The sequence below is a fragment of the Danio rerio genome, chromosome 23 (genome assembly GCF_049306965.1).
Source record: "Danio rerio strain Tuebingen ecotype United States chromosome 23, GRCz12tu, whole genome shotgun sequence".
In the NCBI taxonomy this organism is placed as follows: domain Eukaryota; kingdom Metazoa; phylum Chordata; class Actinopteri; order Cypriniformes; family Danionidae; genus Danio; species Danio rerio.
The window spans coordinates 31,726,039-31,751,068 of record NC_133198.1 but is presented as its reverse complement, the minus strand read 5'-3'; the positions used below and the strand labels follow the sequence as shown (position 1 = coordinate 31,751,068).

General features: G+C 34.4%; 2 protein-coding genes and 1 long non-coding RNA gene across 8 annotated transcripts in view; 2 read left to right on the top strand and 1 right to left on the bottom strand.

Moving 5' to 3' along the window:
• pex14 (peroxisomal biogenesis factor 14) overlaps positions 1-12,696 on the bottom strand; it is a 119,707-nt gene extending 107,011 nt beyond the window's left edge. For all 5 annotated transcript variants that reach the window (XR_012398581.1, XM_073939130.1, XM_073939132.1 and 2 more), the window contains exons 1-2: positions 12,628-12,696; positions 3,054-3,098 (exon numbers count right to left, since the gene is read on the bottom strand). Coding sequence is in view for 1 of the 5 variants with exons in the window: in XM_005162283.6 (XP_005162340.2) it covers positions 3,054-3,098; positions 12,628-12,663 (81 nt within the window). In the remaining 4 variants the exon portion in view is untranslated. The remainder of the gene's footprint in view (positions 1-3,053; positions 3,099-12,627) is intronic.
• LOC141380655 (uncharacterized) lies at positions 7,435-11,742 on the top strand. 2 transcript variants are annotated; one of them, XR_012399041.1, is made up of 5 exons: positions 7,435-7,489; positions 8,729-8,815; positions 8,940-9,006; positions 10,248-10,432; positions 10,598-11,742. It is a non-coding gene; the product is annotated as an uncharacterized lncRNA (long non-coding RNA). The 2 variants fall into 2 exon arrangements; XR_012399040.1 differs by having other exon boundaries at positions 8,940-9,010.
• Positions 12,697-13,205: 509 nt separating the features above from the next.
• On the top strand, positions 13,206-18,714 carry dffa (DNA fragmentation factor, alpha polypeptide). Its single transcript, NM_001002631.1, is given in 6 exon segments — positions 13,206-13,477; positions 13,738-13,896; positions 13,973-14,106; positions 15,374-15,563; positions 15,830-15,954; positions 17,911-18,714. Coding segments are annotated over 6 exon segments (918 nt in total). The 5' UTR covers positions 13,206-13,383; the 3' UTR covers positions 18,127-18,714.
• Positions 18,715-25,030: the final 6,316 nt, after the last annotated feature.

Sequence of the window (25,030 nt, the reverse complement as noted above, 5' to 3'; positions counted from 1 at the left end):
GCACTAAAGGTTTGTTCATGGAATAGATCTTCAGGTGTTGGAAAGACAAAAAATTTGGTGTGTGTGAAGGAGGGGGTGAAGGAGATCATAGAAAGGAAAGGAGAAAAAGAAAAACATGAACACAGAGTTAAATGGTGGTTTAATTTATGAGAATTAAAAATTAAAAGAAAACAAAAAATGGAAAAAAGAGAAACAAAAATGAAACAGGAATTCAAGAGAACAAGAAAAAGATAATGAAAGAAATGAAAATAAAGGAAACGTATGATGCAAAGGAATAATAAAGCAAAAAGTGAAATGAAAAGAAATTAAAAAGGAAATGAAAATTAAATAAAATGAACAGAAATTTAAGTGAACAAAGAAAAAGATAATGAAAAAGCAACGAAAACGAAAGAAAAGATGAGATGCAAAAGAATAATAAAACAAAATGTAAAGTGAAAAGTAAAAGGAAAGAGGGGAAAAAGGCAAATGGATATGAAAGAAAAACAGGAATGCAAAGAAACAAAGTGAAATGAAAAGATAAAAATAACAAGAAAAAAGAAAAAGCAAAAGCGAGGGGGCGATTAATTAAAGAAAGACTAAAGTCCTGCAGAGTGTGGGAGAAAGAGAAGAAGGACAGGCCAGGAAGAAGAACAAGCCCTGGAGGAGAGAACTCAAGCCTGAACTCAGCGACTGGTGCTGGGTTTGAGTGACAGCACAGGTCCAAACCTGCTCTGCCTCAGACTCCAGCCAGAGTCGCCTGCCACCGAGGAGCGAGGGCCGCCCATCCGGCGAGGTGAGTCAGAACCTGTTAACGTGACTGGTGTCCCCAGCCTGACACCCCAGCACTCGCGCCCAGAGCCTCCCTCCAGCCCTGCCACTATTCCCCTTCCGCTCATCCACATCAAATCCTTTCAGACACAGATTTCAATTATTCACCCCATCCAAATAATGCCTTGTGACATGAATTATCCAGAGCTGTAATAATCCACTTAACTGGGAAAGAGCAGCTCATCAAAAAGAGAAAAGCGGAGAAAAAAAGGGGGACTTGTCAAGCAGTTAGAAAGCCAAGAAGCCTTAATAATCGTCATTTTTCCCCGCTGTTAAGGACAGTGCTTTGAGCATGGCTAGATAGCATTCATAGCGGAAAATCACATCACACAAAAGTGCACAATACACAGCCTAATTGTCCAATGATAGTAAATGTGCCATAGATAATCCAAGAACTTCCTAGTTTAAGCGCAATAAAAGAACGAGAGCAGTTCCGCTACTAAAGGAGAACACTGCAGACTGGGGATGGGGGAGGATTACTCACTTTTACAGCTAGTTTGCTCACAAAACTGCCTGCTTGCAAATCACAAACTAAATGACGGTCAAAAGTTTTCAGGCCGATCACACCTGAGAATTCACAATGACAATAACTGTCATAACATGAAGTATTAATATAGTTTCAAATAGTTGTTTGTTGTATGACTATATTTTACAATTGCATTTAGTCCTCGAAAGGTAAAGCATTCATTACAATCTTGCCATCTAACATGCTATTTTGGTTCTCGAGAGACATTTCATGTATTTTATCAAAGCTTTTTACTTTGTTTTGATCATTCGTTTTTTATTCTTTGATTAACAAAATTAAAACAGTATAAATCTGAAGTGGTGGCATGGTGGCTCAGTGGTTAGCACTATCGCCCCACAGCAAGAAGGTCGCTGGTTCGAGTCCTGGCTGGACCATTGGCATTTCTATGTGGAGTGTGCATGTTCTCCTCATGTTCGCGCAGGTTTCCTTCAGGTGCTCCGGTTTCCCCCACAGTCCAAAGACATGCACTATAGGTGAATAACAAATTGACTCTATGGCGTCACATTGGCACAATGGGTAGCACAGTTGCCTCACAGCAAGAAGGTTGCTGGTTCGAGCCTCGGCTGGGTCAGTTGGCATTTGTGCGGAGTTTGCAAGTTCTCCCCGTGTTCGGTTGGGATTCCTCCGGATGCTCTGTTTCCCCCACAGTCCAAAGTCATGTGGTATAGGTGAATTGGGTAAAATAGGGTATGTGTGTGAATGAGTGTGTATGGATGTTTCCCAGTGATGGGTTGCAGCTGGAAGGGTGTCCACTGCGTAAAACATATGCTGAATAAGTTAGTGGTTCACTCCCCCAGATTAATAAAGGGAATAGGCTAAAAAGAAAATGATTGAATGAATGAAATTGGCCATAGTGTATAAGTGAATTCCCAGTACTGGGTTGCAGCTGGAAGGTTCATACCGATGTGGTGACCCCTAATGAATAAAGGGACTAAGCTGGAGGAAAATGAATTAATGAATAAATTTGAAGCATAATTCAAATTTAGAAAGATACAACCTTAACTGGCTGATTACTTCTAACATGACAACAACATGATAATAGACATAAGAGAAATCTACTTTAAAATAATTACATTTGTAACTGTAAAATTCAGCAAAAATGCTATTGAAAAGAAAACTCGGTTTTTAAACAAGTATGAAAACTGTAAGAGAAGTAGCCACAAAATTCATGTCAATATTCTACAGTATAATGCTGTTCCATCTATCCTTTTTATCCATTTTTAATTAGTGTGACTACAGGTGTACATTATGGATACCAGAATATATGTTAGTAGCAGTTTGCACTGTTAAATTCCAGTTTAAAGTGTATTTTCTGTTTTGTAAACAACAATTTATTAATGATTATTATAGTATTTTAAAAGGCTGTTAAGTACGCTTCCATTTTTCAAATACAAAAGTATTTTTACAGAATTATTCTGATAACCAAAGCTGACAGTCATTTATTATTATTTTTTGGAAAACTAATTTCATATAATGTAGCCTAAATAACGAATGCAGATCACGCAATCCGCTTTTAGAACATATCTGACTGCTACATATTACTATTTTAAAAAAATCACAAAGTAAATACTGGACAGTGCAAAACAAAAAAATTGCATTGTACACGTCACATACAGTAATAATAATAGTAATGTGAACCATTGTTTCAAACTGACTGTACCGCTGTACAGTCCGTGTTGAGAACAGTGCATGCTGGTTAGTCTGACTCATAATAACTTACCAGCGCTTCTCTCGGAGCCGCGTCTTCCCTGGCTGAAGGAGCATTCTGAAAGAAAGAAAAACAGCCTTGTGTTACACTGCCATCTAGTGACGCGTGTGAGCCAAGTACAGAAAAGCACAGTGCTAGACAGGACAGCTCTAACCGGACAAAAGGGTGTCAAGAATATATAATACACATATAATAATAATATACAACATATAATAGTAATGATAATAATAATAATAATAATAATAATAATAATAATAATAATAATAATAACAAGAATAACATGTTTTTTTTACTTTTTTTGTTTACAGTTTTTCTCAGTTGCTTTGGTGCATTTCTCATAACACTATTTAAATTTGCACAACTGTTAATGCATTTCTCAAAACAATTAGTCATTTGTGCACATCCTAGTAGCAGTTTTCCAACAAATTGCAAATGCTTTCGGACATGCATCAATTGCTTTCATACAACTCTCTGCTATTTATAATATTATCATTTGCTTATGTCATGTCAGTCAATATTAACTAAACTTGTAAATGCTGACTGACTAGTCAATCCATATACAACTAAGAGTCCTCATTTCATTACTTGAGTCATTACATACAAAAAAAAATGTTGTCAAAATCTGTCGACCAAATTTTATAAAAAAAATAAAAAAAAATGAAATCTTTATTTTCCTCAAAATGTCTCTAAAATTTAACAATTTCATGAATGATTTACTGACCTGTGTGTGTTGTTCCAATATGTACTGTAATATTTTTTAGTTGTGCCCAGCTCTACCCAAAGGGAGTTTATGTTTGTTGTAAATAAGGGTGTATTTATTCTTTTGCACAATGCTGTAAATAAATTAGGATTGTATAGAGCAATTGCAGTAAAAATGTGAAACATACATATTCAGTGTCTTGTATTCAGATTTCTCACTAAATGCAGTGATGTCCAACTTTACTGTAGTTTTCAAATGGCTGTGCAGATACAGTAGTATACAGTGCTGTCTTGAGCATTTTCAGGAAGTGTCACCAAAATTTGACTTTTTTTTGCATTGGAAAACATGTAAACTGTTATATTGAAAACATGACAAAGCCATTGTACTATCTTGCTCATAAACAATGGTGTCAGGACTTTTCATTTTGATGACACTGATACTTTCATTGACATGAATACTTGCTTTTGAGGAATGAACTATCCATTTAGAGCATGTGACGCGCTTTTGCAGGTTATCAACTAGGTTTAGCAGTTTGTACTAACTGTTTTGAGAAATGCATGAACTGTTGTGCAGAAATGCACTAGTGTTGTGAGAAATGCACCAAAGCGACTGAGAAAAACTGTAAGTTAACAGGATGAATGTGCAAAGTGTTTCCAGATACATAATCAGAGGCAAGTACAAAAGCAAATCATAAACAAAAAAAGCAAATAGGTTAACTAATAATTTTTCTTTTTTGAATAATAAAATTTTTTATTATTGTTGAGAAGAGCAACTCCATCAATGAGCCGCTAGTTCCAAATAAAGCAAGCCAGTGGCGAGGAACAAACATTTGCCGATTGGTGCAGATTGTTCCTCATCACTGTCTTGCTTGGTTTGGAACTTGTGGAGCTGTGCATTGTTGGATTTGCTCTTCAGTGTTTTTGCGTTCAGCAGTGACATTTACATTATACTAAACTTCAACTGTGAAAAAAAATAGACTGAAGCAGTTACAATTTACTGGAACTGAAAAAGCGCTATTAAAATAAAGATGAATTGAATTAAACTGGAGCTTTGTGAAGTATAAAAAGCTCTTTAAAAAATTATAATAATAACATTTCTGAACAGCAATGCATGTAACATCCATCATTGTTGAAAAATTAATCAACTTATAATAACTTAATAACTTATAATAACTTAATCTTATAATAACTTAATAATCTTATAATAATTAATTATATCTCTTCCATGACCAAAAGAAGTCTTGTCCTATTAGTCTAAAAGAAAAAGTTTTCCCTAATCATGTATACATTACAATGGTTTGTTACATTAATGACTGCCATTAGAAAGCATTAACACTCCTGCCTTTATCATCGCTCTTCAAATGAGTCAGTCTTTGGCACCACAGTTTTGGTTCAGATCATTAGATCCACTTTAGAGCACTAAGTAAGCCTGCAAGGCTCAAATTAGGACATTTAATTTACTAATTAGCCATTAAGATGACTCTTTTAAGTAAAATAGACTTACTGTAAACGTATTAGCCTTCCTGAAGCAACCTCAGGATAAGTATTCAGCTTTAAGGAAAGTTTATACTGTCATTTTCAAAAATTAGTTTTTTTTAAAGAAGTTTCTACACAACAAGGCAAAATTGATTTATTACCACAATTCAAATGTACTTTTTTGTATTTTAGAATGTCTCACTATTTACTGCAAAAAGAAAGTCACATGATCCTTCAGAAATCAGTCTAAAACGCTGATATTCACTGCTTAAGAAAGATTTCTCCTAGGAATGCTCATTATCAGGATTTTGTAAGTCAATACTATTGACTGTTTCTGTTAACTTTTTTGCCAAAAGATAAATTGCACAGATCTAAATGTAGCAAATTTATCCTTTTTTATTTACTTTTACATTAGATTTCAGTTGTGATGGTTGTATTTCTTGTGCAGCTCCATTTTTGTTCCCTTTTCTTGAGTTGGAGCAAGAGGCATTTTTTGTTAAATTTGCTTGTATCTTTGCTTTGAGCTTGATCTGTCTTTTTCCTCCCCTTCAGGACGCTGTTTTTTTACAGACCAAATTTAATGACTAATGATAACGTTGTCTGCAGTCTACTGAAAAGCGAATCCCTCATGTATACTGTATGTTTATAATATAATATAATATAATATAATATAATATAATATAATATAATATAATATAATATAATATAATATAATAATTTTATTGTCTAAATGCATGTGCATAGTTTTTTCTTTTTCTTTTTTTCAGAATTCGCTGATGTATATAAAAGGAATTCTACCTGACAACAAACAAGAACGATAATAACATTCTGCTAGGGAATCATGATGATTATGACTATTGAAAGGCCTTATATCAGACACAATAATATCGAGCCACATATACTGTATACTACAGGTGTCAAACTGGAGGATTGAAGCTAACAACAGTTTAGTTCCAACCCTAAATATATACACTTGCTCAAACTAATTGAGTCCTTCATACTTGTTTGAAACCTATAGGGTGAATGTGTTGAAGCAGGGTTGGAATTAAACTATATAGGGCTGCGGCCCTGACACCCCTGTAGTAGACAGAGGACTGTAAGCTTACAAAACCTGATTTTTAGATGCCATTAGTTACAACAGAACAAATATTTACACACTGAATGTCTGATTAAAGGTGTTGTCTAGAAAATTGTTGCATTTAAAGCCTTGTGGAGTTTGAAACAGTATTTTATGAATTAAAACAGTCATCTTCACAGAGGACAAATACAAACACATCCCACAGGGTTGACACACACTTGAACAAAACATCAGTAGCAGTTGCTATCAAGCCTTCACAATATAGACATTTTTTAATATAGATTTTTTTAATATGGTCTCAAGAAATTAAACACATAAACAGATTTAAAATGCCACTATTAATTATAGCAAAATGTTAGCATTTTTACCTCAATTTAAGAATACAGTCATTAAAATGAAAACAGTCATTAAAGTTGTTAAAAGAAAGAGCAAAACAAAAGAGCACAATGGCCAAGTTTCAGAAATAGAACCTGGTTGGTTTGGTTTAAGGCTTATAATTATAGTCCTTTACATTTTTACAAACCCCTTTCAAACAAATGAGACAATAAATTAGGAATCAGGATAAGAAGCATCTATCCCAGATAGCAGGCAGTAATCGGCCCGAGCTCGGCTGCCCCTCGGCGCCTCCGGCTCCGACTCGGCATCGGCGAGTGTTATCCGGGCCGAGTGCGGCCCGCAGCTCGCTCGCGCACATGCGGTTGTGATGCGGCTGTAAAGCACTGGCCCGATTCCGGTCAACCATATCCTGGCCGCTTCTGGCAAGGACTCGGCTGATGGCAACCGATTAAGTTCTTATTTTATCTAGTAATCTGTTAGCTCCACGTTTAATGATAATTTGAGAAAATATTAATGGTACGATAGCAAAAAAAAAAAGAATATTTAGTGTGGATGGTCGCAATGTTTAGACGCAAACAAAACAATATTATTTATAAATAGATTATACATGTCATCTAGAGAAAAACTATGTAAAATTCGCTTATTTTTGAGATAGCACGCTCCTGTGCTGACTGTTTTTTTTTAAAGCAGAAGTTGGTTTCATAATAAACACATGCGTTACTAAATTCCTGATCCAAACTCCAATCCAGACGGTGGCGGTAATGCTCCAAAAAGCTGGTTGTCAACCACCATGGCACGAAGATCACAAGAAGAAAAGGGTTGGTTTTTCAAACATTTCACGTGGAGTCCGGTCAGAAAGGTAAGCTTTTTACTGCTTGTGTTCTGTATAATTAGCGAATTTAGAGCTTAAAACATTTCCACGGTGTTTGGTTGTAACAGCGTTTAGTAATTTAAAACAGTTTGATACGAAATGTAATTTGCTTTAAGAAACACGACTGGAGCTAATGTATGCTAACGCTAACAGTTACAAACACGTCTGAAAGTTCCTTTTCCTTTTACACAATGTTAGATTGTAACGTGTGTAGTAACTGAAAACTATTTTAATTATTTTAAAGAAACGAATTTGTGTGTATGCTAACTTTGCGTTAAAGAAAGTTTCTGTAGACGAATCCATTAACTAACTTGGCAAAACGTGTTTTTTCCTGATTTAACATTATAAAGTACCGTGGATGTTGAAAAAATCATTGTACAGGCGTATACTTCTCCAACAGTATTAATTCTGTGATTATGTGTAAATAAAAACGAATCGTTTTGGATTAATAAAATATTATTGTTTATCTTGTTTATGCAGTTAGTCACGAAAATGATCGAAACTCGACTGTTTACTATTCTCTTTAAATTATCCGAGAGAAATATATTACTATGCACTTTAATTCATATGTGTTAGCCTATGTGAATCAATTATATCTTTTGTTCAAGCTGTAATGGTCAGTTAATGTAAAACTGAACATCTTAAAGCAGATTTTGATGTTTTTTTTTTTTTTTTTATGTTATTGACAGTGATAAATTCTGATTTAAATGAATGGGTAACAATATTTGTTGGTTAAGTCTCATTGTTCTTGTTTAACAAAGGTTAGTGAGATCATTTTGCAGCACATCACGACCAAAGAAGTCAATGGCACACTCTTATGAACGTGAATAGGCATGCTATAGTTGTGTGCTAAAAGTCCATTATAAGCTGTAAACTGCTGATACATTTTCAACATAGATTGAGCTTTTCAGACATTACATTACTAATTGCTTCACAAACAGCTGAAATGGTTTATTGTTATTGGCTATCTTCATCAAACATTTTTCACAATGGTAGGTTAATCTTCATGGGTACAGAATAATGCATGTGCTTGACCATCTTACAAATCTATGTCTCAGATTCATAAGGCTGTCACTCTGCATGAATCTCCGAATAAATCTTGTGCAACCTTCAGTGTACTGATTATTTACACTATAGGTATTATATGCATTAATTAACTTTGATAGTATTTCAGGGTTTGAACTTTTCTTTACGGGAGGTTAACAACAATGTGATGTTTTATTATAGATGCATATGAGGAAGCTCGACTCAAACATCCACACGCAACTGTGATTTCTGACTGGTAGACAGATGAGGATGATGATCGCCTGTCAGGTTTGTTTGCAATTATTTTAAACACATACTGTCAACATTATGTCATTGATCTATTACAACCTGTGAGTTTTGCCCTGGCACTATACTAAAGTGATGTTTTGTTTTGTAAATGTATCTGATTAAGGGACAGTATAGACACATCTATACCGTGATGAAGAAAAATTACTTGGAACAAAGAGGCTGGATAAAAGGCAGGTATGAAGATTTCAGAAATCAAGGCAGCACCACAAGTCACATCACCATCAATGACTATGGCAGAAATCTTAAGACCACCATGAAGATGCACAGATACTGTACATTCCAGTACACCAGGCGTGTCCAAACTACGGCCCGCGGGCCATCTACGGCCCGCGAGGCTTTTTATAAATATCAATAGAATCTGGCCCGCTATACAAAAATTAACGTAATTCAATAAATAACCACCGGGTGTCGCTATTACATGCATTCAATTAAGCAGCAGTTCTTGTTATGATCTATCTATCTGTCTGTCTGTCTGTCTATCTACACACAGTTGAAGTCTGAATTATTAGCCCCTCATTGATTTATTTCTTCTTTTTTAAATATTTCCCAAATGATGTTTAACAGAGCAAGAACATTTTTACAGTATGTCTGATAATATTTTTTCTTTTGGAGAAAGACTTATGTTTTATTTCGGCTAGAATAAAAAGTGGTTTAATTTTTTTTATGAACCATTTTAAGGTCAAAATTATTAGCCCCTTAAGTCTTCAGAACAAACCATTGTTATAAAATAACTTGCCTAATTACTTTAACTTGACTAGTTAACTTGATTAACCTAGTTAAGCCTTTAAATGTCACTTTAAGCTGTATAGAAGTGTCTTAAAAATATCTAGTCAAATATTATTTACTGTCATCATGGCAAAGATAAAATAAATCAGTTATTAGAAATGAGTTACTAAAACTAATATGTTTAGAAATGTGTGGAAAAAATGTTTAACTCTCCGTTAAACAGAAATTGGGGAAAAAATAAACGGTGGCTAATAATTTAGGGGGGCTAACAATTCTGACTTCAACTGTGTATATATATCATGTCATATATATATATATCATGTATATATATATCATGTCATATCAGACATATATATATGTCTGTGTGATGTATGTAAAATTTGGCCCGCGACAACGTTTGTTTTTTTGCATCTGGCCCTCGGCCCAAAAAGTTTGGACACTCCTGCAGTACACCTATGAACATTTACAGTCTTTGTTCTAGTGCAGTTTGAGATCAAGACAGAACTTATTGCATCTCGTGATGTTTTTGTAAGACATCACTAAATTTGTTAAGGTTTAATGCAGCTAGAAAGTAAAGATCAACTAGAGAATATCAGCAGTGTCTAACCCACTGTTGTATTTACAGAAGTTTTATGAGAATAAGCTACAGGTTGATTTATACTAATCTGTTATTTTTCTTTTTTAGCACGACTGACTGAAGTTTTAAAATCATGCAACGTCATAAAGCAGCAGCTGGGCCTGATTCTCACAAAACCAAAACAGACGTGATGAAATTCCAGATGTAAACACATTTGACCTTCCTTTGGCCAATTGGATTTGGAAAAGCTTGAAAATCAACTAAAGGAGCAGCCTGAACAAATGAAGAAACTGGTAAGTTCAAGCTCTTGCTAATTTCAAAGTGTTTTAAGTTTATTTGTTTTTTTATAGTTTTTTTTTTGCTTCGTAGGTAGCCTACTTTTTTCCTAATTTTTTCTTTTTTTTTTTTTACATTAGTACTTGTTCACTACTAATTATCTGTTTATCTTTTAATCACAGATGGAGTGAGGACAAATGTCCATACCACGCCACTGATAAAGAAGTGGAAAAATGCATTACAAGGTAGCTACAACTTGCCCCTGACAGGGATGGAGGAAGAAAGAAGAGAAAGCTAATGTGTCAAATGTCTACATCACTATTTTGTTTTAATTTTTAAACAACATTTTAAGTGTATTAGGATGTTCCCTGATACTTGAACAATTTGTTTCTTTCATTTGCATTTATATATATATATATATATATATATATATGTATATGTATATATATATATGTGTGTGTGTGTATATATATGTATGGTATGTATGTATGTATGTGTGTGCGCCAAATTGTAAAGAAACATCTTGATACATTTTTAATAAACGTAATACAAATAAAATTATAAATATAAAATTGCACAAGACGTGTATATATATGAAATTTATAATCATCTCACTCATGTCTTGCTGTTTGTGCAATTGATTTTGTTCTGCAATTATTTATATATATATTTGTTTGTTTATTATTATTTTAATGTTTTATTAAAAAATGTTTCAAGATGTTTCTTCAGAATTCTGCAGTACTTTTTACAAGTTTGACTTGGATATTTTACGGATTGTCATTGGTATTTTTAAGATGTTTCTTGCTATATCTTAAATTGGTTTCTATATTTAGGTTTATATAAAATTTAGCTGTTTTTTACAAATTTTTAATTCAAGTCTATTGGGAAAACAGGGTTGTTTTAAAAAACATCTGTGTTTGTGTGTAATTTTTAGATTTTTTTTGTTTAAATCTTTCTGTGTGTCTTTATTGTGTTGTTTTATTGTTGTTTTTATATTGATATTCTTGTGCACTACAAAATTATTTATAAAATTTAGTACTATTTTTTTCATGCAATCAATAAACGTTTAACATTTATTTATTTTGTCATTTGTCTTGATTATTTTCGTTACAGAATATGTATGCAGTTTGCACTTTATTCAAAGGTTAAACGCAGTGCTTACACTTTGTGTTTACATTATAGCCTGTGTTTGCTGTTATATAAATTCAAATGGTTGTAATACCATATATCAAGTACCAATGTAATACCAAAAGGTTTTATAAGGTGTATAAATACGGAGTCGCGCCAGCTCCGGGCCGCAGCGCACATTACCCTCGCGCCGATTCCGGCGCGGATGCGCAGCGTCGGCTCGCTTACGGCCGCCGCATCTGGCCCGCTTGATTCGGGCCGGAATCGGGCAGTGAGTCCACAGGCATCCGGCCCGAGTCCGGCAGCCGAAGTTGGGCCGAGGGGTTAGTCTCCGGCAGGCGACAATCTAGCCGGAACTGGCCCGAGTATATTTTGCTATCTGGGATTGATGCAAACAATATACATCAGCTAAATATCAAATTAAATATAATAAATTGTTAAATAATTTTTCTGTCTTTTTTAGTTGTTTCTTTGTATAGTAAGATATGCTTGTACTATCCTTTAAATGAAATGTATACATTATACTGATTTTTATTTTTACTTATTTGTATCCGACTATACCATAAATATATGCATAAAGTAAAGAATTAGAACAGCATGAAAATGGCTAAATTATAACGTGCTGTTTGTTTGCTTATACACGTTTACATTGTAGCTAATAATTTGGATAAATAAAGCTTCCATGATAGCTGTCAACAGTTCTTTAATAAGAGATAACCAGCACATGGAGGAATGGTTGTGTCCTGTCATGTTTTCAGGGTCAATGACCCTTGAATGAACATAACAGATAACAGATGATAATTGTTGTATAACTGTTCCGCTTGACGTTAACGTTAAATCATGGGGAAATCTCCTGAAAGCAGTGTTCTCTGTGACCTGCAACTGTCACACACATCTGTCTAACTGTATAGGATCAGTAAGCAGGACGCTAGCAACCCTGCTAAAACTTTTCCAAAACAACATGGGACAACCTTATTATTGACTTATCAACAATTAAGGCGTGACAAATAGTGCATTCACTATGCACGTCCACGGCCGAACAATCAAAATGCATATTATCAGCTGGAGGAATGCTATTAACTACCTGATTTTGCGGGTCAGGTTGGTCCTGGGATGCCATCTCTTCAGCGCTGTTAGCCAGGAAGCTAACGACGCTATCGCGTCACCGGAGCTCGATTACTGTAGTCTGAACTAGCGATGCGAAGTTCGAGTCGTTTTTGATGGTCGGTTCTTTTGAACAGTTCTTTTCAAAGAGTCTTATAAAGGTTGGGTGGCTTTTCTGTACCCAGTGTATAACAACTAACACTGGGTACAGAAAAGCCACCCAACCTTTATAAAAGCAAAGTACCTTTTTTTAGTACTCGAATGATGTTTTTATTTAGTAATACTAATAATAGTAGTAATAGTAACAACAGCAACAATAAGTGTGGAGTATTGGACACTATATGGTATGTTGCCAAAATCCCATAGGCACTTATTTTGAATACTATACAACCGCAAAAAGTCTATGATGGACTTGAACGTACAACAATTCACCGCGTTGTCGCGCTTTCGTTTATCAGTTCAATTAGTTTGTCAAAAGGAATCGACTCAAAAGAACTATTCGTTCACGTCGCAAGGCAAACAAGCTGTGACAGACTCGATCAGCAGCGCGTTTCACAACACGGAAGCAGATATCTACAATGTTTATTTTCAATTCTTTTAGTACAGTGTTACAAATATGTTGAGAATATTTAGTTTAACGTTAGTTGTGAGGCTTTAGACACAAAACTAACAATCAAAAACAAAAGGTGATGCTCTAAAGAAAGTAAATTGTGATCTCTGAACTTTGAACATCGTCATGACAGAATTAAAACCATGTAAAGTGTGTAACGTCAGCCGACAGAAGTGCTACGGACTGGCCGTGACCTCTCTTGATCAGCTCAGAATAAAAGGTTTGTCTGAAAAATATGAATCAATTCAAATATGCTAATATGTGATTTTAAGCCTGAGTTTAATAAGTGGTCCGCTACATGAAAGTTTAGTTGAATTAAGCATACACATACAAAATAACAGCATTGTTTAAATTAAACAGATATTATATATAAAGAATGCTTTTTGCTATATAAATAATTCACAAATAAGCCGATATTACAAAAGCTTGATCCCCTTTGCTCAGCTGGTCACATGAACCATCTTCATCTCTCTCCCACAGGTGCTGAGAGTCTAGGCTTCTGTCCCAGTGCATCAGTCTCAGTGGTGCTGGAAAATGATGGGACAATTGTAGAAGATGAGGCTTACTTTATGTGTCTGCCAGCAAATACTAAATTTATGTTGTTGGATGCCAACGAAATATGGATGCATTCTCATCAAAGTGAGATTTTCCTTTTTATGATTACCAAAACATTTATGTAAATAACTACTAATACAAACTGGTCTCTGTCGTCTAGTTGCTGGTGGGACAGCCCAGTCTTGTAGAGAGTCTATGGAAGTAGATGGAGGGTTTGACTCTTGGCGTAGTTTGGCAGAGCAGCTGAGGCAGGATCTGGCCAGTATTATCCTCATGTCTGAGGCAGATCTACAGGTATTCTTAATATTACTGACATACCTGAACATTATCATTTAATGCAGTTTTTCTCAACCATGTTCCTGGAGGACCACCAGCTGTGCACATTTTCCATTCCTTAACCAAACATCTGATTCAGATGATCAGCTTATTACCACAGACTGAAAGAGCTGTAATGGGTGTGACAGACAAAAGAGACATCCAAAACATGCAGTGCTAGTGGTTCTCCAGGAATTTGGTTGAGAAACACTGATTTACTGTACAAGTACACTGAGGGTCAACAGTTTGAAATCATTTCGATATCTTATGTTTTTTGTATTTTATGTTCACAATTGGTAAAATTCACAAAAGGTTTATATTTAAAAATGTAAAAGAGCTGTTTTGAGCTGTCAAAGATGAAATATAACATTTAGTTGTAGTTTTGTTGTTTGTAATTATCAAACATTTGAATTTAAATGTATTGTCTTTCTATTCTTAGGAAAAACTGTGATAGAAATATTGCAATTTAAAAAGTTAAAAATATATATTTACAAAAATATATAATTATATTTTATAATAATATATTATAATAATAATATATTATTATAATAATTTTAATGATAACAATTAAACATAAAATATAATATTTTTGTTATTGTAACCAAACTCATTTAATAGTTTATTTAGTTTAAATGCAGATTGATTTGGATAAAAATATTAATTTTCAATAACAGGTGTACTCATTTATGTTCTTATTGATCTGCACTGTTTATTTATTTATTTATATATTTATTTATTTAGTGGAAACCATGATACTTTCTATAAGGATTCTTTAGTTTAATCAATGTAATGTTGACCTGTTAAATTCATTATATATATATATATATATATATATATATATATATATATATATATATATATATATATATATATATATATATATATTTGAAAAAAAAAGATCTTATACATAAAATATCTTCAATATTCATAATAATAATAATTCTAAATATTATTGAGTACTACTTCTATTCTTGAAATTGAAGACAGGAGCGATGAAGCTAAAAAAGGGAAAATGCATCTCTTTATCACAGGAATAAATTAATAATAAAATATTTTCAAATAAAAAACAGCTACTTTAAACTAACATATTCATTTATTTATGTAATATTTTACTGTATTTCTCTTGCATTATTCTAGCCTTGATGAACAAAAAGCCAAAACGTTTCACCCCAATACAATATAATATCATTAGCCAATGTTCCTTACCTGGCTTACAGAGAATAATTAAATTAAAATATATTTATAGAGTTTAATAGATGTGCCACGCTCCGATCTGGCTTCAGCGTTGGAATTCTCACAGCAGAAAACCCACGTCCTACAGGACACACTGCAAAGAGTGCTGGACCGTAGAGAAGAAGAGAGGCAGTCCAAAGACTTATTGAGGCTCTATTTGAAAGCCATGGAGCGAGAAGGCACTTGGGACCCACAGGAAGAAAGTAAGGATATGTTTACAACAAACATTAGAAATCAATTCCTACAATCCCTAGTAAAATCCCCAAATAAGCAGCTTTGCCTCAGCGTCCACCAGATGGCGTCACTGAGCTGTTTCTAAATACTGTACCAGTTTATGAAAGCCCCTTTTTTCTGCGTTTGCTTGATTGAAGAAAAGTAGCAGCTTGGATGATCAACAGCTTATCTGTTATTATGACAGAACCAATCTTTCCAGTGCTTTTAGGACATTTATCTACTGTCATTGCTGCAGGTGCTAACCTAGATGAGACAGATGGGGTGCAGGTGGAGGCCGCAGCAGGGTTCAGCTCCACCACACTAATGGTTCTGAGGGACAAAAGATACCCAGAGACCAGACTTTCCAACCAAGAGCTGCAGGTATGATGTCTGGTAAAGTTTCTTGTGTTTTTATGATTTATTTAAAGGGTTAGTTCACACAAAAATGAAAGTGACTTCATGATTTACTCTCCCTTTATGAGAGTTTTGTTCTTCTATTGAACACAAAAGAAGATATTTTGAAGAATGCTGGTTGTTGGCAAAAGAAATTCACCATGGTAATCATTGGATGCCAGCTAGAAGCATTAATCAATGAAGTTTGGGGCAAGTGAAGAGTGAGTAAATGACGACAAAATTAAATCTTTTTTGGTGAACTGCCTCTTTAACTTGATGTTTCAGAATCAATTGGATTATGAACAGTAGCTCTTGCTTTAGGGTCATGTGTGATGTCATGTGGACTTTTCTTTTGTACTTTCAGTCATATATCAGTAGGGGGCACTCATTCTTTTTAGTGGCATACTATGAACACAAGCCACAGGAGTATAATCTGTATAATAATTTGCTTGACTAAATAATCAGGAGTTGTTTAGTTTAATACAAAATTATATTCTAAAATAATAATGAAGTTATTATTTAATAAATGACAATAAATTAATGTGCGTGTTTATTGTGCTTAATTAAAATTATTTTATTACTGTGTGATTTGGATGTGGGTCAAAGAAGGGATGCCCCGATACAATCACACATCAAATTGAATTTAATATTCCTGTTCAGAGAAAAATATTAAAGCGACATTTGAACCAAAAATGTAAATGCTCTGACCATATTTTCACACTTTTCACAAGAGAAGCTAATCTTTTATGAATTTCTTCCTTCTGTTGAAAACAAGATACTCTGAAGAATGTTGGGGGGGGGATGCAGCCATTTACATCCGTAGTAGGGAGGAAAAAAGGAATTCAGTGGCTGCTTTTTTCCCAACATTTTTCAATATATTCTCCTTTGTGTTCAACAGCAGAAAGACACTCAAACAGATTTGAAAGATGTGGAAGATGTGTCTGTTTTCATCTTTTGGTGAACTATCTATTTATAAATGAAAGTCAAGTGTCTGTTTTAAGTAACAATTATGAAAATAAAATGTCATAATTCTATATAAAGATTTCTTTGTAAGAATCAAACAGCGTTTATAAAACAAAAATGACAAAAAATCATAATTGTGATCATAATTTAAATTTTTAAATTATCAAAATTACTTGCTAACAAATGGGTAAAACCTGATCATTTGAAGGAAAATGGCAAGTATAACAGGGTGTCCACAGTGTCTTAATATGTCTTAAATTTCAAAAACTAAATTTTAGGCCTTGAAAAGTCTTAAATTCACTGAAATACAATCTTGTAGGTATTAAATAATTGTGAACAGGTCTTAATTTTATTATGTCCATGTAAAGCTACACGACACGCATTCAATCACCAACAATCCAACTCTATAGAGCTTTTAACAAAAGTCTATTTATAACTAATTACACTATGGTTTAATTATCGCCCTTACAATCATATTTGTTTAAAAGGTCTTTGTGTATTTATAGGCCATATTTATAAAGATGTGTTTTATTGAAAATGTATGTATACAGCTAGGGTTTAATTGTTTTGACAATTTATTTAAAACATCTGGCTAAAAAATAATAAATTACAATATAATGTAAAAAAAGTTTTTTTACTGTTGTCCTAAAAAACAGAAACAAAAAATGTAAATAAAAAAATCTTGCTCATACCTTAGAAACGGTATAGCTGAAAATTGACTGTTTTAAAACCTTGACTATTCAAAACCACTGTATACCTTGAACACAGTTATCGTCCCATGCCTAAATAAAACATTAGGTCAGGAATATCTACCTGAAAGTTTTGGAAAAGTCCTGGAATTTTAGTAATAAAAATGTGTATGAACCCTGAAATACTGTCTTTGTAAATAATGCAAAATTGTAGGATAGTCATTATAGAAAAAACATGATGGAACAGACAAAAGGAAAACCTGTGTGCTTGAGCTTGTGTTTGTTGACGCAGATGGTGGTGAAGCAGGGGGCAAAGGCGATGATGGAGGTGTTGGTCTGGGACAGTGAAAGGACATCAGCGCTGGTCCAGGCATGTGACAATGAGCTCAGTAAACGCCTACAGCGAGTTCAAGCCCTGCAATCCCTCAACACTCAAAACCAGTCCGATCCACAAGCACACGTCGAGAGAAAAACAAGAGCAAAACGCTGCAAAAAACACTCTTACTGACAGCAAACATGTTAAGCATTGCATTCTTTACTGTAGAGTCATGAGTTTAAAATGAGCTTTTTTTATTTTTTTTGGATATTGATTTTTGAAAATATTATAATACAGAATTAATAGGCAATTATTGGGATTGATTTGATTGTATTTAAATAGGTTGAACACCCAAAAATGAAAATGACCTCATCATTTACTCTCTCTTGTGTGGTTTTAAACCTTTTTGAGTTTTTTTCTTCTGTTGAACACAAAAAGAAGATATTTCGAAGAATGTTGGTTGCTGGCACTTTCGTAGTAGAGGACAATTTACTACAGAAATTAATGGGTGCCAGATACCAACATTTTTCAAAATATCATCTTTTGTGTTCAACAGAAGAAAGAAACTTAGATAGGTGAAGAGTCAGTAAATGATGATAGAATATACATTTTGGGGCTTCTGACATTTTTGACAAAAAAGAACAGAGACTGATTTTGATGTATGAAACCTCCATTAGAGGGAAATAAAGGTCTATACTATGTAAACTTGTTGGAAATAATTAGTGAAAGAGAAAATAAAGCAAGTAAACATTTTTAAAGAAAACTTTTCAAAACAATTAATGAACGACTCGTTTTTGACTGTAACACATCCAACCCTAATTTCAACACCTTAAAAAAATTAAAAAGCTATCAGATATGACATTTTAATTTCTATTAAAAGTATCGAATGCATCTTTATGATATTGCTCAGGGAAGGACTGTATTACCGTGGTATTACAAGGTTCACTAAATGTGTCAAATTGGAAATGTTACCAATTAAAGCCTGTAGGGCTCAGTTTTTTTCCTGTGGTGCTGTTCAAATGAAATCAAACATTTTTAGAATAACAAAAAGATTCTGACGCACTGAACTTAATATAGATTCCATTACCATATTATGGAAATGAATGAGGAAAAATATTCAATGTTTTCAGAGAAGGCTGAGAATGATCATGAAGATAAATTGGTGATAAACTAATGAAGAGACCTGCTGTTCCGGTTCACTGTGAATGAACGTCTTGTTAAAATGGTCTTTTTTCAGTGCAGATGTACTTCTACCGTACGTTGTAATGAGCATGTGAGTGCTTTGATTGTTGTTGGGTGGGTCATGAAACAGACTCAGCCTGTCTTAGAGTCGTTATGTGGCTCTGATGTACTTTTGATTTGAATTTCTGACCATTGTTAGACTATATATACTAGCGATCCTAATAACACTTCAGCAGAATGTAGAAATCCTCATGAGGACTGCTATTACCAATGCAGCTGGCAAGTGCGCTGCTTTAATAATTGGCAGAGTACATCATATTCAGGTAAAAGTAACATTACTTGCCAAAAAAAGTAGTGCAACTACTTTTGCGTCTTATTTGGAAAGGAAAATCGTGTTGACGTCAATGTCCAAACTAAGATCAATCAAATATCAACGTCTAATGAAGTTACAGCTTGACGTTGTGTAAACGTTACCACTATGACGTCTATCAAACGTTACATTTTGGTTGCCATACCTGGCGATTAAATGTTAGTATTTGATGTCAATATGATGTTGGTTGGTCATTGGATTTTGGTCACTTTACAACACAACCTAAAACCAACCAAATATCAATGTCATTTGATGTCGTTATTGGACGTCAAAATAACGTTATCCTTAGACGCTGGCTAGACATTGAATTTTGGTCACCTGACATCACAACCTAAATCTAACCTAATATTAACGTCTTCCGGCGTTGTGTGCCTGCTGGGAAAGTGAGTTTTATGCTGTAAAAAATTATTACACCTTATACCCTGCAAATTAAAAATGCCTAATTATAACAGTACGTCTTCTTATAACGTGCGTTTAATGTGTTACGAAATAAGCAGCATGTTTAGATGCTCCTTATAAGGAAGCGTTTTATTGGCTGTGTCTGGATGTTGGGATAATGTCAGTGTGGTGGATCAATGCGTGACACTGGCCTCACATCACTGAGCTCTGACCACCAGAAGGAAGCAAATCAACTGTGAATTATGTACTCTTTCGCAGACAAGCGTGACCACAGCTTCAGCCGGGCTCTGCTGTTGCATGATGGATTGGCTGTGTCGTGCAGGGCACAACCACAGCGCATTGATCATTCACTGACTCCTGCTGACACACTGAGACGAGTGCAGGTTTAACAATATCACTCAAAAGTCGAAAGAAGGGAAGTGAGAATGCAGAATGATTTATAGTCCAATATTTAACCATTTAAAGCCTATCGTATATGCAATAGTAAGTAGTTTCTAAGCCATTTAAAGCAATGTTTTGAAACATCTTATAAAGTAAACATACATGTTTTTATATTGATATCTCAAGTTTTGAGCAACTAGACATACAATGACTGTTGAGGATTATTTCTGTAAACCAGGGGTCTCAAACTCAATTTACCTGGGGGCTGCAGGAGGCAAAGTCTGGGTGAGGCTGGGCTGCATAAGGGATTTCACAAAAAAGTCCTCAAATGTCATTATTAACAGTTTTAATTATTTCTTCTGAACATGAAGTGTCCTGAACATTAATAGAACATTGAGTGAAGATTATGAACAGTTCTTCTGAACATGGCATCTTTTGCCTACTTCTTGCTGCCAGAGACTTGACAGCGCTTCTTCTCACAAATCTGAACCACATTTGGCTTTAGAGCGGAAGCAGTTGAGACCCTCAGTATGGCTTGAAGATGATCATCATTAAGTCTAGACCTGTACTTTGACTTATTAAAGTCCTAGGGAAAAAAGTGGGGGAACTCACTCAAAACTTCCATTCCCTCACCTACAAAAAAGGCGTATATATGTATAAATAAAACACCCCCACCCCACTCCAGTCACATCAGTCTGTACCAGTCTGTATCTACCTATAATATCAATATATATAAGATGCAGGGGGCACTTTCTATCCAAGACTAAAAAGGGCATGTGCCTGTATACACAGTTAGTCAGAATTAGCCCTCCTGTTAAACTTGAATTCCTTTATATTTTCTCCCAATTTCTGTTTATCACATTTCTAAACATAAAATGTTTTAATAACTAATTTCTCCTGTAATGTAATGTGTGTTTATATGGCACATTTATCATACATGTCCATTGTTTACACCCCTACTCATCGTAAGAAATGCCATGGGATTTTTATTGAGCACAGAGAGTCATGACCTCAGTTTAACGTCTCATCTAAAAGATAGCACCCATTGAGGGTATGGTGTCCCCTTCACTTTACTGGGGCGTTAAGCCTGATTTATACTTCTGCGTCAGGTGACCGGCGTAACCCACGGCGCATGCAAAGCGCGTGGCTGTGCATTTCTACTTTTGCATCTATACGTCAGCGCTACCAAGCCGACCAATCACAGAGCTTATGCTACGCGTCGTTGTGACGTGTAGTTACATTTTTTGAGAGGTGCACATCAGTGACGGCCACGGCAAAGGGCTATACGTCAGCGCCGTAGCATACGCCGGCGTTTGACGCAGAAGTATAAATCAGCCTTTAGACTCACACAGACCACAAGTTGAGCGCCTCCTGCTGGCTTCATTAACACCACTTCCAACAGCAACTTAGTTTTCCCATGTGTTCTCCAATCCAGCTACGGACCAGGCTCAGCCCTGCTTAGCTTCAGTAAGTAACCAGTCTTGGGCTGCAGGTTGATATGACTGTGGCCATATATAACCATAAAATAACTAATTTTCTTTATGTTTCCCATGATGACAGTACATATACTTTTAAAGATACTAGTATTCAGTTTAAGGTGCCATTTAGAAAGCTTAACTAGATTATTTGGCAAGTTGGGGTAATTAGGCAAGTCATTGTATAACAGTGAATCATAAGATTGATTTTTATTTTTAAAAAAATTTAGAAGAAAAACTGAAAAATTCCTTATTAAACATAATCTAGTAAATATATATATATATATATATATATATATATATATATATATATATATATATATATATATATATATATATATATATATATATATATATATATATATATATATATGAGGGTGCACACACATGGGTGTTTCTAGAACTGCAGGTACATTTTGCATGACAAAAACCTATTGTTTTGGGGGGTTTTTTTTGCACCAAATTGCATAGTTTTGCCTCTGAATAAAGATCCTCATTAAGTAAAAGCTCCATATTCCCACTACATCACAATATAAGCCATAAAATCATGATGTACTATTTTATATTTTGTCTAAAAAAATTTTAAATCTATTTTTTTTTTTTAGACTGACTTTTTAAGCTTGTGACTAGGCAAGAAAGATGCAGAATATTACAAATGTGTTTACAGTATATTCAAACCAACACTATTATGTTGTTTTTCATTGATTAACGAATATTTTAAACACTAAATCTAGATTAGTCAATTATGTTTCCAGTTTTTTTTTTTCCTTAGGCTGCTACAGACATCAAGAAGAGAACCAATAATAGGAACACTAACTGTGTACTTTCCCTGTTTACCCTGCAATAAAGTCAAGGCTAATAACAATTTATTGTTCCTGAATTAATCAGTTTTAAAACTAATTGAAAATAAAACTCATTCTAAATCGTATCTAAAAACAGACACCGTTTCATTATCTTTTAATGAATCTGTTAAATGAATGAATAAATGACACATTTTCACACCCTCTGATATTTTATGTATTATCAAGACCATGTGGGATCGTTTATATTTAAAATATATAAACACATAGTAAAAGCATACTTCTAATCTACAAGTAATGCTATCTGATCCATATCTATGGAACAATTTATATAGTTAAGAGTTAGTTAATTTGACAAGCAACACTAATAACAACTTGTATTTATGTTTAGTTATTAATATATTTGAATGATAAATGTTAGAGGTCAAATTGAATGCATGCAGCGTTTAGAATAAACTATCAGTTGTTTATCTATTCATGCTTTGAGTTCTTGTCATAGGACTCAGGTTTAAGTAGGCTTGAGAATGATTAGAGCTCTGCGGGGCCAAAATAGCACTGGAGAGGTAATTACACCGGGCTGGAGAGACCATACGGTCCCTGCTGATAGAACAGTAACAAGAGTAACTTTGAGATCAGATGCATAATGCATAAGAACTTAATGACTGTAAATCATGATGCCTGAGCTTACTTGACTTTTAAACAAACACCTCTGCATAACGGCAAAGGCTTTGTTCAAATCAAACTTGTAACTCTGGGTTTTGTCGCTTTTAATTTTTCTCTACAAATAATTAGGAACAACAGACAACAAGGAAAATAATGCACATTGTTTTCTTGGTCTTGCATTATTTTCCAAAAATTCAACAAACACAAGTCAACTATTCCTACTATTCAGCTATTCCACATACACTGTGACAATACTACCTTTCTGAATCGCTTCAGTTGCAATTTTTTTCTTTTTTTTTTTACGGTTGTGCTAATGATAATGTTTGTGCGTTTGTGTCTATACTGTGCATATGAAAGCGAGAAAATGAAAAACAAAGCATGCTTAACATAGATACTAAAATTTAAATAATTTAATGAAACTATATTTTAGACATTTTATATATTAAGTACATTTTATGAATAATTTCCACTAGAAATTTAAATTCATTTATTGACCTCTATTGTATCATATTGACAAGAATTGTCAATTTCCTAATTACAATTGTTTTAATGTTACTTAATTAATAATTAAATAAAAATAAATAAAATAAACAAACACTTAATAAATAATTAAAATAATTATTCAAACTACTTATTTAAAATTAGCTGTAACAACACAATGGGAAAAACTAAATTTTTTATGTTCCATCCACTTAAATTTGTCAAAACCAATAAAATTAACTTAATTGATTTATGTTGGGACAACATGAATGAATTTAGTGGAACCCAAAATTTTTTACATTGTAATGTGTATTAATATAGCACTTTTATTGTGTATGGTCATACACCCAAAGTGCTTCACAGTCATGAGGAGGGACTCTCCACACCACCACAGTGTGCAGCATCCACTTGGATGATGCGACAGCAGCCACAGTACAATGACGCCAGTGCGCTCACCACACACCAGCTCAGTGATAGAGCCAATTCGGTGAATGGGGATGATTGGGAGGCCATGATGGTTAAGGGCCAAAGGAGGGAATTTAGCCAGGACACCGGGTTACACCCCGACTCTTTATAATAATTGCCACAGAGTGTCAGCACCTCGGTTTAACGTCTCATCCGAAAGACGGCACTTACTGACAGTAAGTGTCCCCTTCACTTTACTGGGGCATTAGGACTCACACAGATCACAGGTTGAGTGCCCCCTGCTGGCCTCACTAACACCACTTCCAACAGCAACCTAGATTTCTCATCTGGTCTCTCATCCAGGTACTAACCAGGCTCAGCCCTGTTTAGCTTCAGTGAGCTTCAGTAACCGGTCTTGGGCTGCAGGGTATTATGGCTGTGGAAGACAACCATATAGTAAATAGTTGTATTATAGTAAAGTGTGTTGTTATATTTTTTTTAATTGCAATTATAACACATTTTGGGACTTTTGGGACAAGAAAATGTCAAAATATGAATGAAATAATGCACCATTATTGTTCTTCATTAATGACTTATTTAATTTTACTACTCTTTTATATTTTAAATTATTGAAGACTTCTTGCAGACAAATGGGTAAATTCTTTAATTTTTTTTCGGCTTAGTTCCTTTATTAATCGGGCGTCGCCACAGCGGAATGAACCGCCAAATTATCCAGTATTTTTTACGCAGTGGATGCCCTTCCAGCTGCAACACATCTTTGTGAAACATCCATAGACACTCATACACTACGGACAATTTAGCTTACTCAATTTACCTATACCACATGTCTTTGGACTGTGGGGGAAACCCATGCAAACGCAGGGAGAACATGCAAACTCCACACAGAAACACCAACTAACTCAGCCGAGACTCGAACCAGC